The sequence below is a fragment of the Prionailurus viverrinus genome, chromosome E1 (genome assembly GCF_022837055.1).
Source record: "Prionailurus viverrinus isolate Anna chromosome E1, UM_Priviv_1.0, whole genome shotgun sequence".
NCBI classification, from domain to species: Eukaryota; Metazoa; Chordata; class Mammalia; order Carnivora; family Felidae; genus Prionailurus; species Prionailurus viverrinus.
In genome coordinates this window covers 419,782-436,859 of record NC_062574.1, presented here as the reverse complement: position 1 = coordinate 436,859, position 17,078 = coordinate 419,782, and the positions used below count along the sequence as shown (strand labels likewise).

Genomic DNA, 17,078 nt, shown 5'->3' with positions numbered 1-17,078 from the left:
CTGAAGCAGGCTCCAGGCTCTGAGCTGTCAGCCCAGAGCCCTCCGCAGGGCTCGAACTCACGGACCGCGAGATCATGACCTGAGCCGAAGTCGGACGCTTAACCGACTGAGCCACCCAGGTGCCCCTAGAGAATGTGATTCTTTTTTTTTTTTTATTTTTTTTTTAAATTTTTTTTTTTTTCAACGTTTATTTATTTTTGGGACAGAGGGAGACAGAGCATGAACGGGGGAGGGGCAGAGAGAGAGGGAGACACAGAATCGGAAACAGGCTCCAGGCTCTGAGCCATCAGCCCAGAGCCTGACGCGGGGCTCGAACTCACGGACCGCGAGATCGTGACCTGGCTGAAGTCGGACGCTTAACCGACTGCGCCACCCAGGCGCCCCGAGAATGTGATTCTTAACAGGATTTTGAGTGCGTGCATGCCTGGCTTAACCTTTTTTCTTTAGACTTTGGGTTCTCCTTAAATTATGGTGCTTTAAAGCTGTTCGGTGGGTTCATCGTGACTGCGTGATCCAGAGGGAAGGATAGCGTCCGTGGAGGAAGGGTTGGGAGGGGAGCCAGACTGATCTTCGGGGGACGTGCAGATGATTTTATCAGTGCTTCCCGTGAGAGACCGTGAAAGCTTGAAGTGACAGTGGTTCAAGGAGGGGAAAATGGAGTTGTGGGTGGGTGGTGATTGTGAGGTCAGGGTTCGGAATCGATGGGCCACATACAGAATAACCACAGGATCAAAACCACACAGAGGTACTTTACAGCTGCTGGGATGGCTGGAATCAGAAAGGCAGATGAGAAACCAGTGTCAGTGAGGACAGCGAGAATTTCAAGCCTCGTGTACTCCTGGCGAGAACGCGAAGGGCAGCCGCTTTGGAAAACAGACTAGTCTGGTGTTCCCCAGAAGGTTCAACGTGGTCACCTCGTTCGTGGCCGTGGGATTCCATTCCTGGATGTGGAACCAAGAACGGTGGGAGTATGTCCACAAGACACTGAGGCTTGAGTGTTCATGGCAGCATTGTTCATTAAGGGCAGAAAGCGGAAGCAGCCCAATGTCTATTGGTCGACGAGGACAAAAGCAGTATGTAACGTGTCCACGTTGTGGGATGACGCACCGGCTCGTGCTGCAACACGGAGGAACCTTGGAAACACTGAGTGAACGAAGCCCGTCACAGAAGGCCACAGAGTGTATGATTCCATTTACGCCGGACTGTCCAGACTCGGCACATCTAGAGAGAGAGAGACGGCTAGGGTAGGGGTTGCAGGGGGCTCGGGGGAAGGATGGGAGGGAATGGGGAGTGATTGCTGGTGAGCATGCGGTTTCTTTCTGGGGTGATGGTCGTACAACTTTGTAAACATGCTGGAGACTGTTAAGTTGTGCACCTCAGCTGTGTGAATTCTAGCTCCATAACGCTGTTCTAAGCATTATTCTGAGGTAAAAATTAGCTTCATGTGGCTTAGATGCATTCGTTTGGGTTGGTTTTTCTTGAGATCCACCCAGAGGGTCGGGTGAAAGTGGCCCATCCAAAGCTCAGCAGGGAGTGCAGGGCCTTGGAAGTTATCGGCATTGAGATGATAGTAACACCGTGACATTACCTTGTCTTGCATGGAGTTATCCGTCAGTTACAAATCAGTAAAGCGTGGGGACAAAGGTGAGGGGTAACATTGCGGTGTAAAGAATGGGTTAATGTCCCCATGGAAAAAGGTGGCACGTGCTGGAGAGTGGGATGCCATCAGAAGTCAGGCTAAGGGAGGCTGGAGGGGGAGCGAACAGTTCACGAGCCTGTGGCAAAAAGTGTGTCACGGAGGCCGAAGCGGGGAGAACGTGTCCGTAGTCGTGGCCCAGCATGGGTGACTTTGAAAGCATCCAGGAGAATGTCGTTCTGGTCACCTGGTGAGCAGCCATGGCATCCTGATAAGGGGCAGAAGCCTGCCTCTCCAGTGAGGGGATGAGAGAGAGAGAGAGAGAGAGAGAGAGAGGGAGAGGGAGAGAAAGGGAGGCAGGGAGGGAGAGGGAGAGAAAGGGAGGGAGGGAGGGAGGGAGAGGGAGGAAAGGAGGGAGGGGGAGGGAGGGAGAGCAAGCGGGTTTGCTCATTCCAGACGCATGGCTTTAAGGGACGGGGTGGCTGGGAGGGTGCACGTGGCTGGGGCTCAAGTAGTGGCTTTGTGTGGAGAGTTGGTTTAGAAAGAGGGGGACCAAAACTCCAAATGGACAAAAAGTTTCGAGTGGCTGGGGCTTGTAAATGAAGCCTGTGCCAGTGAGAGCGACGAGGTCGTCATCGGGTCTTGAAGGAAGAGGGCAAAGTAGCGGCACAGCTTGGCGTGGGGAGAATGAAGCAGTTTGGCCGAAGAAACTCGGTGGGGAAAGGGTCAGAGGGGTCATTGCACTGGAGGAGATGTGTATTTTCCGCACGTGGAAAAACTTCACCCCCAGAATCATCTAGAAAAACCGAGCTATATTTCACCTGTATTTCACGTTTTAAATGTAATTTGGTAATAGGTATGAAGCCTAAAATCTTTTCATTAAGAAAAAAAAAATTTTAACTATTGTTAAAATGAAGTGACCCAAGTTTAAAAATGTAAAGGTGCTAGATTGTAACAGTAATCTTCAAAAGAAGGAAGATGATTAAATTGATTGTCACTGATAGAGTTTTATAGAGGCATTTAATACTTTGTGTTCGAAGACAGTGACTTGGAAAAAAATTCTTATTTGGGGAGCCCTGACTGTAGAAAAGCCCCCAGACAAGGTGTGGAAGCCCCGGCCTGGCCCGGCACGCACCCATGGTCACGGCCGCATTCCAGACACGTTTGTCCGAGTGTGGCAGTGTGAGGGTCCTGAGTTTGTAACAACATGGGAAGTGCTTCCCAAGGTAGGAGGTGGAAAGTAAGCTTTAAAATCATGCCCATCACACGTTTCTTAGACTTTAGGCAGGAAGTTAGGAATGAAAGAGATCTACATGTTGCCATTGGTTACTTACGGGATTTGGAAATTTGGTTGAAAAACTTGTTATGCCAAGAATTCTTATATTTTTCTGTGATTTCCAGCATTTTCCCAGTAAGTATACTTTTATTTTATTTTATTTTATTTTATTTTATTTTATTTTATTTTATTTTATTTTACTTTACTTTACTTTACTTTACTTTACTTTACTTTTTACTTTTTACTTTTTACTTTACTTCACTTTTTTCAGTGGAGAAAATTACTCTGTAAAACATGAGTGATGATTTTGGTAGGTTTACTAATGAGTGTTTGTGTGATCTGAGTGAGCTGGTGGGTTAGAACTTCACCTTTGTGTTGGTCGGGAATTACTCTGTGACTTGCATTTTAAATCTCAGTTTCATAGAAAAGATGGCATCATGACTGTCATTTTATATTGATGAATTTTCACTGGTGATAGGACATGTTCTTTTGCGAATCCGAGTTCACTCCTTTCCTTGAAGATGGGATTTTGCCTTTATGTGATTTAAAAAGTATATTATGAGGTTCGTAGGAATGTCTCTGGATGTTTGACTGTCACCAATTTCAATCAGGAAGTTAGTGGGGAATCTAGGAAATTATACAGAGATTCGGTTCTGGTCTTTCAATCGTATACTTTGTACAAAAAAAGAACAGATTGATGGTATTTACTGCATATAAATGCTGGACACCACCTATGTGCCAGGTATCTTGACGTTTTGCTTCTGTTTCTGTTGTTTTGTCAAATGGATCGATCCTATTTGGTAAAAATCTGTGGTCTTCCTAACAAGTTAGCGGGTTCCATTTTGGAAATCGTCTGTATGTGTTCAGCGTTTATAGCGGACTGTGGGGGTCCGGGTCACTCCTATAATCGGTACTTTATGTGTAACCACGTTGTTTTAAATACCTTAAACAGGATTCTTACTGTCTAATTTTGCAGTTGATAAAAATGGTGATGTATGCATCTCCATTCTTCATGAGCCCGGCGAGGACAAATATGGGTACGAAAAGCCAGAGGAACGCTGGCTCCCTATTCACACTGTGGAAACCATCATGATTAGTGTCATTTCCATGCTGGCAGACCCGAACGGAGACTCCCCTGCTAACGTGGATGCTGCGGTAAGGTGGTCACGCACACACCTCCCTCCCTGTTCATTAAACTCGATCACAACCGCTGCCTGCGCGTGTGTGTGTGTGTCTCTACACTCTGTTCACGTACATTTATTTTTCTCCTGAATCTGTACAAAACTAAGTTACAGATACAGCTAAGTTTTACCTCTTACGTACTTGAACCTGCATCTCTTAAGAATAAGGATACTGTCTTACTTGGCTATAATATTACTGTCATACTTAAGAAAATTTAATATCCAGTCCCTACTAAAGTCTATGTTATTATTCCTGGGCTTTTATTTTCAAATTTTTCAGATCTACAAAAGTTGCATTAGTTAAGTAAACACTCTTCGCCTGGATTCACCAGTTGTGGAGATTTTACAGCATTTTTTTTCCTGAACTGTTTGGGACACTTTGCAGATGCCCTAACTCTCCACGTGTAGGCCCTTCAGTGGCGTCCCCTGAGAATTCAGGGTGCTTTCTCGCAAGCACAGCACAGGTGTCTTCATCGATAAGGACTGTTGGATGCGTACGCAGCTCATACGCACGGTTCCTAACATGGTTCTTTATACCTGCTCTTTTTTTTTTTTTTTTTTTTTTAAATCTGGGAGACCACATTTTATTTTGTGTTCATGTTTTTATCAGTCTCCTAGAATAGTCTAGTTCCTCAGCCTTCTGCTGTCCTTGGGAAAGCCTTTGGTTCTAATTTTTGTTCTTGGAACTGTTGTTAGTATGTATTGAAGCCAGAAGATTAAATTCACCTTTCTTCTTGGGTTACTTCAAACCTATAGAAAAACTTGGGCAAGGTAGTAGCATATGCAGGGAGACACCACGTCCATAAGCCCTTTCAAATGTATGGCTTTGACTTTTTGAATTTAGTAACCAAATTGAAGTAAAAACTGGCAGAAAACTGTCCTGGCCTTTTTTTTTTTTTTTTTTTTTTTTAAAGTTTATATTTGAAGAGAGAGTGTGAGCAGGGGAGGGGCAGAGAGAATCCCAAGCAGGTTCCACATTCAGTGCCGAGTGCGACACGGGGCTCAAACTCACAAACCGTGAGATCATGACCTGAGCCAAAATCAAGAGTCTGATGCTAACTGACTGAGCCACTTGCGTACCCCCGTCTCAGCCTTTTCTGTAGCCAAGTTTCAGTCTGAGTGGTGCAGGAGATGGTGAGGGAGAAGGGAGAGCTGTGTTTTTAAAAAATCCCGTGGAATCATTTTGAGAGGGAATTGTTTGATTCATGCTCAGCTGTAACTCTTGAATAAAACGAGAACTGACAAATTTTATTTTAATCTTCGTAAAGATAAAATTGATAATTAAGAGCAAATGCCTGAAAGTACGAATATGCAAACATTAGTAACCCTTCAAAGCAGCTGCGTCCTGAAACTGGGGGACCTACTGAGGAAGGAGAGTCATCGCCTCGAAGCCAGTGTGACTGTCAGGGTGGAAGCAGGCCTTCCCCCCAGGGCTCCATACGCCAGTGTGACCTCTGATCTGAGCCCCACAGGCCGTGTGCCATCTGTCCCGTTAACGTCTTGAAACCCACGGCTTCTTTTTATGATTTAAGCAGTTGGTCGTCTTGTATCTAAACCAGAACTTTCTCGTCCACATGTTCAGGCAAACTTTCGTATTTGCTTTGCCATTTTCATGTTTTTTGTTAGTTTGCTTCTCTGACATCTCACTCGACGGTACCTGTTCCAGGAAAACCACGTTTTTCTTGGAGACCCCTCTCCTGGACCCTCCACCTTTGGCTCCTGGATTAGGGGTGGGCTCAGACCGCTGCACGCCGCCTGCCTGCTCTTCTGGGCAGGATCATCTGTTTCTGCATCCTGTTCCTTTTTTCTTGCTTGACTCCTTCCCGTGGTGCTTCATCTGAGACTCATGTTTCAGAAAGGGTTTGTGAGAATTAACATCTGGTCCTTACCTGCCTGCGAGTGTTTTCGTCTGGGCCTTATTCGTAAGTGACAGTTTGTGGAGTTCTGGGGGACAAGTTCAGACTTCTACAGGATTTGTCTTTTATCATTTGTTGTTGCTGACGAGGGAGTTGATGCGAGGCTGACTCTTCACCACTTGCGGGTGACCTTTCCTTTCTTTTTCTCCCTGCTCCTTTAGGTTTTTTTCTGATTCTTGGTGTTTAAAATATCACATTGTTGTGTAAGGTGTAAGACTTTCTGTTTCTGTACAGTTGTCCCCCTTGTCGGTGAGAGGTACGTTCCAAGACCCCTGGCGGATGCCTGAAACCAGGGATAAGTACTGAACCCTTATATATATTATTTTTTTGTCCTGTATACAAAGACACACGATAAGGTTTGATTTATGAATTAGGCTCAGTGAGAGACCTACAATGGTTGCTGATGATAAAGTAGGGCAGTTATAAAAGTCATGTGACTGTGGGCTCTCCCGTGTCTCAGTGGCCCGTACCTGCCCTCCTCGTGAGGATGGGAGGGGTGTGACGCGCTCGGAGGCTTCTCCTCTTGACCCTGTGATGTCACGACAGAAGGGGGGCCATCTGCGCCGCGACGGACGCGGTCGCCTGTGGCGGAGGGGCTCCCGTGGTCGATTTGCGCTTGTAGGATGTCAGTTCTGGGAAGTTTCCCATTTTCACCACGTTGAGAACTTCCCTGCGTATCGCACTCCTAATTAATTCTTCATTTGAGTGCAGCCGAGCCACAAAGTACACTCCTTCCCTGTTTGGGCTCGCGGCTGCCGCCTACGTCGTCGGTCCTTGTTTCGTCGGGGTGCCTGTGGGTGGCGACTTCCGCCACCTCCTTCCTCACTGTGGCGGTGTCGCTGTTTAGTGAACTAATAGTTGTTCGGTCTTGGGCGAGTTCTAATTAGAAGTGTGTGTAAAGTTAAATTCTGAAGTCTCTTTCTCGGAGGCCCATGTTTTCTCGTGTTTCTCCTGCATCTGGGAGCCCGGGCTCTGGTGGGAGCGGTAGCGTGCGGGTCTGCGGGCACCAGCCTGACCCCGACCTCGAATGTGAAGAGGCCGTTACGTTCAGTCCTGGTACCCACGCGAGGGGCCCTGATTCTAGCACGTAAAGTGTAGGTATCGCAGTTGGCCGTATTTCAGGAGAGTATTAGCATTTTGGGTATAGTGGGAGGAAGATGCCACATCTCTGTTTTCATCCCGCGTCTTACCGACTCTTCTCGGGCCGGACGTGTCTAACCTGCGCCCTCTGTTCAGTTGGCCCTTCCCCTCCTCTCTCTGCTCTGGTTGCAGGGAGACTTCTCGGGGCTGTGCTTTCTCTCTGCGGCACGTTTCTTACTCTGCCGTGTACTTCTGGTCTTCCAGAAAAAGTTCCCACCCACGTGGATGACTCTCTTGCCATTTCTTTGACGTGGAGAGTCTGCGCCTCACACAGATTCCAGTCTGATCGTTTCAGGAGGGTGTCAGGAGAGGAAAGGCATGGGCACTGTGCCCCCTGCTCTGGTGGATGCACAGGCTCTCCGTGAGTAGAATGCAGAGAGGACACAGGTGACCTGTGTGCTCATCCTCAGCGTGGCTGGGGTAGCTTCCGCGGTGGCTTGGGGCCCGTCACGCACCAGCCCGTCCTCTGGCGGGAAGCCACCCTCATGCAGTTGTGTGTCACCGTAGTGTCTCCGGGCCTTTCCACCTGGGACCTCCTCACCCAGGCCCCCTACCCCCAGCCTCCGTTCTCTCAGCTCCCTGCTCTTTGGAGGAGATTCTTGTTCCTTGAGCCTGAACTTCCTCTTGCCTGGAATTGCTCTTTTCTATCTTTTACTTAAAACTTGATGCCGAAGCGTTTACAGGTTTTGTGACATTTTATCCACAAGAACTTCAGACACATCCAGGTCTCTACACGTCTGTGTGTGGTTTGTCACCTAAGTTATTCTAATAACTGGCTTCCTGAGGAGGGCAGAAATTTCAACTCTCCTCTGTGAGGAGGGCAAGGGTTGAAGATTTCTCGTCTTTGCCGTGACTAAAGGCTGGGCATTTTGGTGAGAATTTTCTGCTATTTACATGCTAGATAAAAGCAGCTCAATTTTCACGTGAGACCCTGCTGGTGCCACTTGTGTCTCATTGTCACCCCCCCCCAGCGTGCAGTGCCCTGCTCCTCTACCTGGGGCGGAACCTTCCGGGGGCGGCAGGCAGGCTTCCCAGTGCCTCCCGCGCCCGAGTAGCTTGCCTGTAGGTCGCAGCTGCCTGTCCCAGTGGACAAACCGGTCCCGTCCTCCCGGATGTCTCCTTCCTCCAGGAGACCTTCCTGTGAGGTGACTGGCGGGTTCCGACGGAGGGAGTGCCTGTCCCTGGCGCCAGTGGTTTCTGACGATTCTTCTGCCTTATCAGCTTTTTAACATCGTAAAGGTGTACACGTTGCCAAAGTGTTGCATTCAAGATGAAAACTCGCATTTGAGATAAGAAGAACTTGCTGCGGTAACTCACTAAATGCTACTTTGTGTCTATAGAAAGAATGGAGGGAAGACAGAAATGGAGAATTCAAAAGGAAAGTTGCCCGCTGTGTAAGAAAAAGCCAAGAGACTGCTTTTGAGTGACATTTATTCAACAGCTGTGACTTCACGTACTTCAGGGTAAGTTCATCGTAAAATCCTACTCCCCTGTTGCTTTGTTACAAATGGCACATACGCTGTTGGAAATTGTGTGGTTTGGGAATTTGAGTCGCCCGTTCTCATTGGCTTCGTGTTTAGTGGGGAGCCCCGTGGTCAGAGACCGTGTCGCCCGCTTGAGCTTTGCTTCAGCAGGCCCTGCTGTTTCTAGATGCTCTGTGTTAGCTCGCTCTTTCTTTCCACTGGTGGTGACGTGATCACGTATGTGCTGCGGGTCCTTTCTTCCATCCTGACCACTGCTGGGCCCTGAGGTTTGTGTATCTTAAAGGATGACTGAAGTGTTCATTTCTTAATTTTTTTTTTTTTTTTTTTTACAGAGAGAGCATATTTTGTAAGAAACTGCCAAGACCATTAAACATCTACCTTCTTTGTCTTAATCAGTCTGAATCTCCCTGTTCGTTACTGCTAGGGCCAGTCGGAAAAATTTCCTTTTATTGTGTGCTGTCTGTCCACAGGCTTACCTTACATCCAGTAAGGGTCCACGATAGAAGAGGCCACATGTAGACAGTTGACCAGACGCATGACATTCCTGTTAAGCGGTTTCTTTTTTAATTAAATGTTGGGGTGGTAAAGTTGCTTATGAAATGTGGCGTGTGAAGAATGACCTGGAACGCTCCACCTACTTGACGAAAGAGGATTGTGTCAGAACCTCTTACGCTCCCCGTACCCCTCTTCTGCCCCAGCCTTCTCTCCTGTCCTCTGGTTCACATGTACCGTTGCTTTTCTTTGTAATTTCGTCACGTTTGTGTTACCCTGGGCAACGCACTGTATGACGTTGCTCTGTGTATGTGGGATTACAACATGCACCTTCTTTTGTGACTTTTCTTGCTCCGCATTATATTCTTGAAATTTGTCTGTGTCGGGTGTAGTTAGACTCGTCTGGTTTTCGTCTGTTGTGTGGGGCTCGCTCGGTAAAGGACCTGCCTGCTCTGTGTGCTCCTTGCGGTTGTGTTGTCCTTTGGGGAGAGGGTTCTCGTTTGTTGGTTTCACTTTGTGTTGGCCGTCACAGGGAGTGTGGCGCATGTCCGTGCTGAGAGCCTCTCTGGGGCGGGTGCGTGGGAGTGTGCTTGCTGACTGGCGGGTGTGTGCCCATCATTGGACTAGAGAATGCCAGATTGTCCCCAAATGCTGCACCTGTTCATACTCTTTTGGCAGGGGCAAGGGTTCCATTCACTCCGTATCCCCCCCCCCCCCCCCCCCCCCCCGCAGCGTTTGATCTTCCCGGACCTCTGTGACGTGTTCCGTCTGGAAGGGTGCGGCTCGAGCCCTTGCTCTGGTACGCGTGGCCGGTGCCACAGAGGAAACTCCTGTCTCTGGGCTGTTGTTCCGTTAGGTTCTCGATTCGTACAAAGTGCACTATGTTCGTGGTGTCTGTGGATGGGCAGACGCTCTTAATGCAGTTGGATTCGACCTCTCCTGTATTCCTGTACGGATTTTCCTTTTTGGGGTCTAGCTTCTCTTCTGCCATCAGTCAGACAGTTCCCATTGTATCTTGTCCTGTAAAAGCTTTCATAGTTTTGCCTTTGACACGCGTGTTCAATCCCCTGAAAGTGATTGGTGTGTGGTGGGAGGCTGGAGTTCAGCTCTGCTCGCCCCCCACCCCCGCCCCCACCAACCCAGGGTAAATCCGCTGGCTGCATCCATTGTTGGCCAGCCCTTTCACCACTGACGCTCTGGGGCAGTCGTGCTAGGAGGTGACACTTCCAGTTATGTGTTGCTGTGTGTCCGACCTTTTTGTGTTTTATTGTCTGGCTTGTCTTATCCCTGAACGAGCATCACATTGTCTTAATTTCTATTTATTATTTGCACAATGAAACGCATCAAACGCAAAGGTACAAATCAGAAGTGAAGCGGACTGGACCCACCACTTGTTCTGGTTCCATGTTTGATAATCTCTAGCTTTTGAAAAGACTCCTCTGTCTTTCGGATCTCCTTGTAATAATCTGAAATGCTGACAATCAGCCTTACTTCTTTCCGTTATCACCAGGAACAGCAGTGAACTTGCAGTCTTCAAGTTATTCCTGTTTTCCTCCAGTTTGCTCGTTCTGTGTTGCTTATGTTTTGTTAATAATCCTGTCCTAATTTCGTTACCATTATACCTGACCTTCTCTCCTGTCTACTCAGGGATCCTACTTTTCTCCTGTTTGGCCTCTGATTTCCACCGCCTTAAATCAAGTTCTCGCTCAGGGCCTGCTGTCTCAGTCTCCCAGGATCGGGCATCTCTCCTGCTTGCACTTCATGCATGTGCTTGTGTCCCCACCGTGTCTGTCTTCGGCTCCGCTCATTGACTGGTGCTTCCGTGGGTGTGATCGTGTCTTTAGGGGTCGCTTACCCGCACTGTTTCTCAGGCACAGAAGAGTTGGACAACGACAAAAAATTGCAGGCACTGAAGCCCAAGCACACACACGATTTCGTCTCGTAAACAGTTCTCCGTAAATGCAGGAAATGACCGAGAGGTTTATTATATTTACCTTGGTAGTATATTGCCAATTAGTTAAGTAAATAGTAATAATGTGTCACAAATTTTCTAACGGGATTACTTATTCTTCGCTGGTGGGATTAGAGTTAATTTATAGTGGATTGTAACGTACACATGTGTTTAAAGTATACGTACCAAGACTAAAGTTCATTTATCAAGAACATGGAGGCAGAAAATACGTTGAATCAAAATGCCTCATTGTAAAGAATAGGTTAGTTGAAAAATAGTGTGAACTCCTGTGAATGATGACACTAAACTCAGAGCTTAGAGTTAAAGAGGAAGGAAGCAATAACTGGAAATCTTGACCAACACAGGTCAGCACTGTTCACACGTCGGTGACAAAACACCCTTGTCAAATGTCGCGGGTCCTCCAGGTGCATTCCATGCAGGTGGTAATGGCTTTGCACTGTTGCAGAGGCCAGGGCAGCTGCAGCCCTTGGTAGGGCGAGCACGTGAGCGGGGAGGGGGTAGAGAGAGGGAGAGAGAGAGAATAAGCAGGCTCTATGCTGTCAGGGGGGAGCCTGACAAGGGGCTCGATCCCACAAACTGTGAGATAACATCCTGAGCTGAAGTCAAGAGTCAGACTCTGAACCGTCTGAGCCTCTCAGGTGCCCCGATAGAGCAGAATTTTAATAAAATTACTACACTGCTTTTATGAATGAGGAATTGTAGTTACGATCCCTAACTTCTTACCTTACTGTTTAAGCTCAGGCTTTTGTGTAAACAAGTTGGAACCCTTGAGGTGTGTGTCTTTCGTTGGTAAGAATGGAATAAAGGGATTTGTGTTTTGTTGTCACTTTGGAGCTCGTCAGAAGGACCCTTGGGCTGGCTGTGGGCAGAGACGCTGTTTGGGAGACACTGATGCACGTGTCCTTCAGGCAGACCTGCCAACCCAGCACTCAAGTGCCTGGTCCCAGGTGCCGTCTCCCTCTTTGTCCCTGGGTGTCCGCTCTCTGAGGCCTTCTTCCCGGTCACGCAGCAGGTGCCTGAGGGCCAGCCAGGAGTGAGCCGGTCTCCACTTCCGGGGTCTGGAACGTGTCTCCTGTTCACTTTGCTGCTTCTGGCGACAAGGCCCATGCCCATCCCCACCCCCACCCCCCCGAAGCCTGGTAGCGCGTCACCGATGAGTGTTCTCTGGCTCCTCTTGTCGCCTACGGTACATGGTGGTCGGGACCGGAACCCAGTCCTCCACCTGGATTACGCTGATAGTGACATCATTTGAAAATTGGATTTTTGGGGCGCCTGGGTGGCGCAGTCGGTTAAGCGTCCGACTTCAGCCAGGTCACGATCTCGCGGTCCGTGAGTTCAAGCCCGGTGTCAGGCTCTGGGCTGATGGCTCGGAGCCTGGACCCTGTTTCCGATTCTGTGTCTCCCTCTCTCTCTGCCCCTCCCCCGTTCATGCTCTGTCTCTCTCTGTCCCAAAAATAAATAAAAAAACGTTGAAAAAAAAAAAAAAAGAAAATTGGATTTTTTAAAAGTCACATCCAAATCCATGACTTGTATTTTCTAAAAACGGAAATATTACTGTCCAAGAACTTGACCCAGACTTTATTTCACTTTTTAAAAAATGGTGAAACCCATGTAAGTTTGCCTTGTTAGCAGTTTTTACATATGTTTCAGTGTTCCTTGTATGCGCACCGTTGTACGGCGGGCCCTCTAGGGCTTCTTCATCCCGCGTCACTGGAAGTCACTGGAGGTCCGTGCTCCCTGGAGGACGACTCTCTGGTCCCCCCAGCCCTGGCCCTGGCGGCCACTGTTCCGCTGTGTGTGTCTAGGAGTTTGACTGCCGTGATGCCCTCTTGTTACTGGAACCATGGAGTACTTGTGTCTTTTTTTTTTTTTTTAATTTTTTTTTTTTAAGGTTTTATTTATTTTTGAGACAGAGAGACAGAGCATGAACGGGGGAGGGGCAGAGAGAGAGGGAGGCACAGAATCGGAAGCAGGCTCCAGGCTCCGAGCCATCAGCCCAGAGCCCGACGCGGGGCTCGAACTCACGGACCGTGAGATCGTGACCTGAGCCGAAGTCGGACGCTTAACCAACTGAGCCACCTAGGCGCCCCAGTACTTGTCTCTTTATGTCGCTTCTCCTTGGTGGTTATGCCTTGTCCTCTGTGAAGACCTCAGTGGCCTTCCCTGTCTGCCGGTTCAGGTGCGTGACGGGAGGGAGAGAGGCAGCGGGGAGAAGCGAGTCCTCCAGCCTGAGGAGCAGCGTGGCCGCGTTCTGCGCCACCAGACAGGAAAAGCCAGTCCTTGTGTTCCGTGCTAGGGCTGGTGGGATTGTTGTAGTTCTCTGGTGCTGTTACAAATCGTCTCAAATTTTGTGGCCTCAAACAACATTCGCCATCTCCTAGCTTCTAGAGCGCGGGGATCTGAGTGTGACTTAGCTGGGCCTTCTGGCCCTGGGTCCCTCACGGTACTGCAGGCAAGGTGCTGGTGTGGCACCGCGCTCGCCCGGAACCTCACCCGTGGCGGGTGGACCTGCCTCCAGGTTCACTCAGGTGGTTGCTGCAGGGTTCTGTTCCTCACTGGCCGTCGGATGGAGCCCTCCCTCAGGTTCTCTGCCACGGGGACCTCTCCGTGGGTCTGCTTGCGCTGTGGTGGTGGCTTCGTGGGAGGGAACGGGTGAGGGTAGGGGCAGGTGCGCGGGGTGTAGAGCGTGGGTGGTTGCCCTCCACCAAAAGAGGTGAATTGCTCAAGTTAGTTAGTCCCTTTCCTGGGGTTACCCACGTCCAGTGACAGGTTGGGGTGAGGGCTCGGAACACCGGCTCTCTTCTCTCGGTTTGGGAATTCTCCAAGAGGCTGTTCCGGTGCGGGATTGACTAAGGCCTTCGTTCCACCTGCGTGCTGCCCTGTTAGTTCATTTCTGCTTCTGCTTAATCCCGTTTCTTTCACTCTTGTGTTTGGAAGCACTTCTCAGTAAACCTCGTACAAATAAATCCCTGCCTCCGAACCCATCTCCTAGGAGTCCTGACGCACGACTCTGGGCGTTGTACAACCCAGCACGATGCAGGAGCCCTGCTGCCTTTGCGTGGCCGCAGGCGTGCGTGTGCGGGTCCAGAGTCCTTTCTCACCGATAGGCGTCTGTGCGGCTCTGTGAATGATGCATTCTGTCTCCCCACTGCTTACTGAGACCGCATCTGGAGTAAGTGATCACCCCAAGCGGACCGCATTCAGGTCATTGAAGGACCAGCCCCCGCATCTCACCCAGGGCTTCTGAAAATGAAGGCTTCTGCCATGGTGAGCCGTTCTGATCTCCTGGGTTGCGGTAAGGTGGCCCGATCTACTACAGGGGCTCCTGTACACTGTTGCACGGTGGCACACTGCTCCAGGGCACTCTCGTCGCAGGCAGCTGCAGCGACCTTTGTTAACTGTGGTGGGGGGAGACCAGGCCATCTCCAGTAAGTCCGAAAACAGAAGATAGAAGTATGAGAAACAAAACCATTACAGAACAAGATAAAGGAGAATAACAAGGTAGAGAAGTGTTTATTAGCACAAAAAACACACCTGGAGAAGGAAAAATCAGTAAATCTGACTATGTCAAAACTGAAAACTTAAATATTATGATAAGACAAAACCGTGGGCTGGAAAGAGATCGCTCTATATTCTGATCTTCAGGATTTGATCTAGCACCTACACCAGCTTGTGCAAATCCGCAAGAAAAACCGCACCAAGGAAAAGGATTTGCATAAATAATAAACACGAGCGGGAAGCAAGCTAGTTGTCATGCACGTGAAACATACCTGAATTTGTAATCAGAAATACAGAGCTACAGGGAGATGACGTTTCATCAATCAGGTTGTCAAAAATCAAACTGTCCGAGAGACGCAAGTGTTGGTAAGGGTTTGGGGACACGGTGTACTTGAATGCCGGCACGAGTGAAGTTGTGTCAGCACTGGGGAACAAGTTGGTAGTATCTAGTCGGGTTGGAGAAAGTCTGGGACGTGTGTACAAGGAGACCTGAAGGCAAGGCACAGCGCTGTGGGTGATTTTTAAAAGGCCCATCAGCAAGGATTGATCAGTTAGGGTTGATACACCGGAACGTTACCCAGCAACTAACTGTGCACTATAGACACATGGTGAAATCTCAGAGATGGTCTTGAGTAGGAAAGCAATTTGCAGAAACATCGAGTGTGGCGCTGCTCCCGTGAGTTAGCACAGACACTGTCCGTTCACAGCTGTGCGGCAGAGGGAGAGGTTTTTTAAAGCAGAGACTTGAAGAAATACGTTAAAAGTCGTAACATTCTCAGTGGTACTTCACTTTGGGAAGGAAGAGGGGGCTGGGAAGCAGAAGCCTTTGCCTTTCCCCCTAACCATCTGTTTCCAGGCACGTTTGGCTCATCTTCTTTCTGTCCTCCCCACAGTAAACTAAACCGATGACACAGCCACATCCACAGGCTTAGTATAGTTTTGCGTCTTGATCTCTGTGTCGTTGGACACTGTTGGCCATACCTCTGGTAGGGTCTTCTTCCTTGCCCGTGCGTGCCACGGCTCTGTCGCTGTCCCTCCTCAGCCTGCTGCTGCCTGCCTGCCTCTTTATCGCTGTCCTCCTCCCTCCTGTCCCCAAACGTCAGGGACAGAGTCTGCAACACAGAAGCCTATCTCCCTTTCCGGTGGTGGCCCCCAGTTCTGTTCCCAGAGGTGACCACTGACAGTAGCTTAATCTTCAGAAATCCGACTGCCCCTGACACACCATGTGCACACGGTGATGTGTGTCTGCTCATATAACACAAGCATACACATGGTGTATGTTCTGCACTTTTAAAAAATCACATGGCCTTTTGATATTTTGTTCAGTGTGATTTATATCTATCAACATGATAATATAGATCAGCTTTCTTTTTAACAGTTGCTTATTGTTAAGGGTTAAGATTTGTATCTTGAAATGAGAGGTAACACCAAGAACAGGTGACCCTGAGCTCATTTCAGTTCTTGTTAATGAATACTTGTTAGTTTCCTGCCATTTACAAAGGTGGTGTTCTCTTGGGAGGTGTTGGGATAAATGTAGAGCACCATAGGTGAATTATCCTGTTCATCTGGCCAGGCAGACACATGACTCATGTTGATTGTGGAGGACAGAGGTCGGCATAGGGCTCCTGCTGAGATCGGCGGTCTCCAGGGTCTCCAGGGTAGAGATGAGGTGGGGCCGGGAGGCAGAAGGAAGAAACAGAAGCCCGAGGGCTGGTTGGTCCCAGGAGGAGAGCCAGGTGGTGGGAGGTGCTGCATCCTCAGAAAGGAATGGGGTGTGGACAGTCAGCAGTGCCACAGCACGAGAAGAAAGTGGCCCTGTGAGGGGTGCTGCTGTCTAGCAGGACACCGGGTGGCTGCCGGAGGAAGAGTGGGGCTGGGGGGACGTCGGGGCATCTGTGTGAACGGTAGTGGGAAACTTCCCGACACAGGCCATTTCCCTCATGGTCTGCTTTCAGTGAAGAGTGGCTGAGATTATTGGAACGTTTATTCCTGAGCAAGGAATTATTTTTAATACTTTCCTCAACATCAGAAGTGTTTGTTATTTGGAAGCACGCCTGTCTGATTCGTACTTCTTAGACTTTTTAAAAAATGATTTTTAATGTTTTATTTATTTTGAGAGAGGGAGAGAGAATGAGAGCGCATGCGTGCTTGCAGCAGGGAGGGGCAGAGAGAGAGAGAGAGAGAGGAAGAGGAAGAGGAAGAGAGAGAGAATCCCAAACAGGCTCCGCACCATCAGCACAGAGTCCCGCTTGGGGCTTGAACCCACGAACCATGAGATCTTGACCTGAGCTGAAACGAAGAGTCAGATGCTCAACCAGCTGAGCCACCCAGGTGCCCTGATTTGATTCTCTTTTCAGAAATAAATACAATGAGACAGTTATGTCCTTTGGAGGTGAACCGTCTGCAGATTTGTAGGTTAAAAATCGGGAGTAATACTAAGTTTTGAGGTAAAAAACAGATACTTAAGTGATTTCATAGAGACA

The 17,078-nt window shown here is 48.9% G+C and overlaps 1 protein-coding gene across 3 annotated transcripts in view; it reads left to right on the top strand.

Annotated features, from left to right (window-relative positions):
* The window catches only part of UBE2G1 (ubiquitin conjugating enzyme E2 G1), a 106,797-nt gene that overhangs the window by 85,981 nt on the left and 3,738 nt on the right, over positions 1 to 17,078 (top strand). For 2 of the 3 annotated variants that reach the window (XM_047832759.1, XM_047832761.1), the window contains exons 4-5: positions 3,889 to 4,067; positions 8,490 to 8,612. In XM_047832759.1, the coding sequence (XP_047688715.1) occupies positions 3,889 to 4,067; positions 8,490 to 8,576 (266 nt within the window). In that variant the 3' untranslated portion in view covers positions 8,577 to 8,612. Of the gene's footprint in view, positions 1 to 3,888; positions 4,068 to 8,489; positions 8,613 to 8,965; positions 12,352 to 17,078 lie in introns of those variants that run through there. The other variant, XM_047832760.1, reaches the window with a different exon arrangement.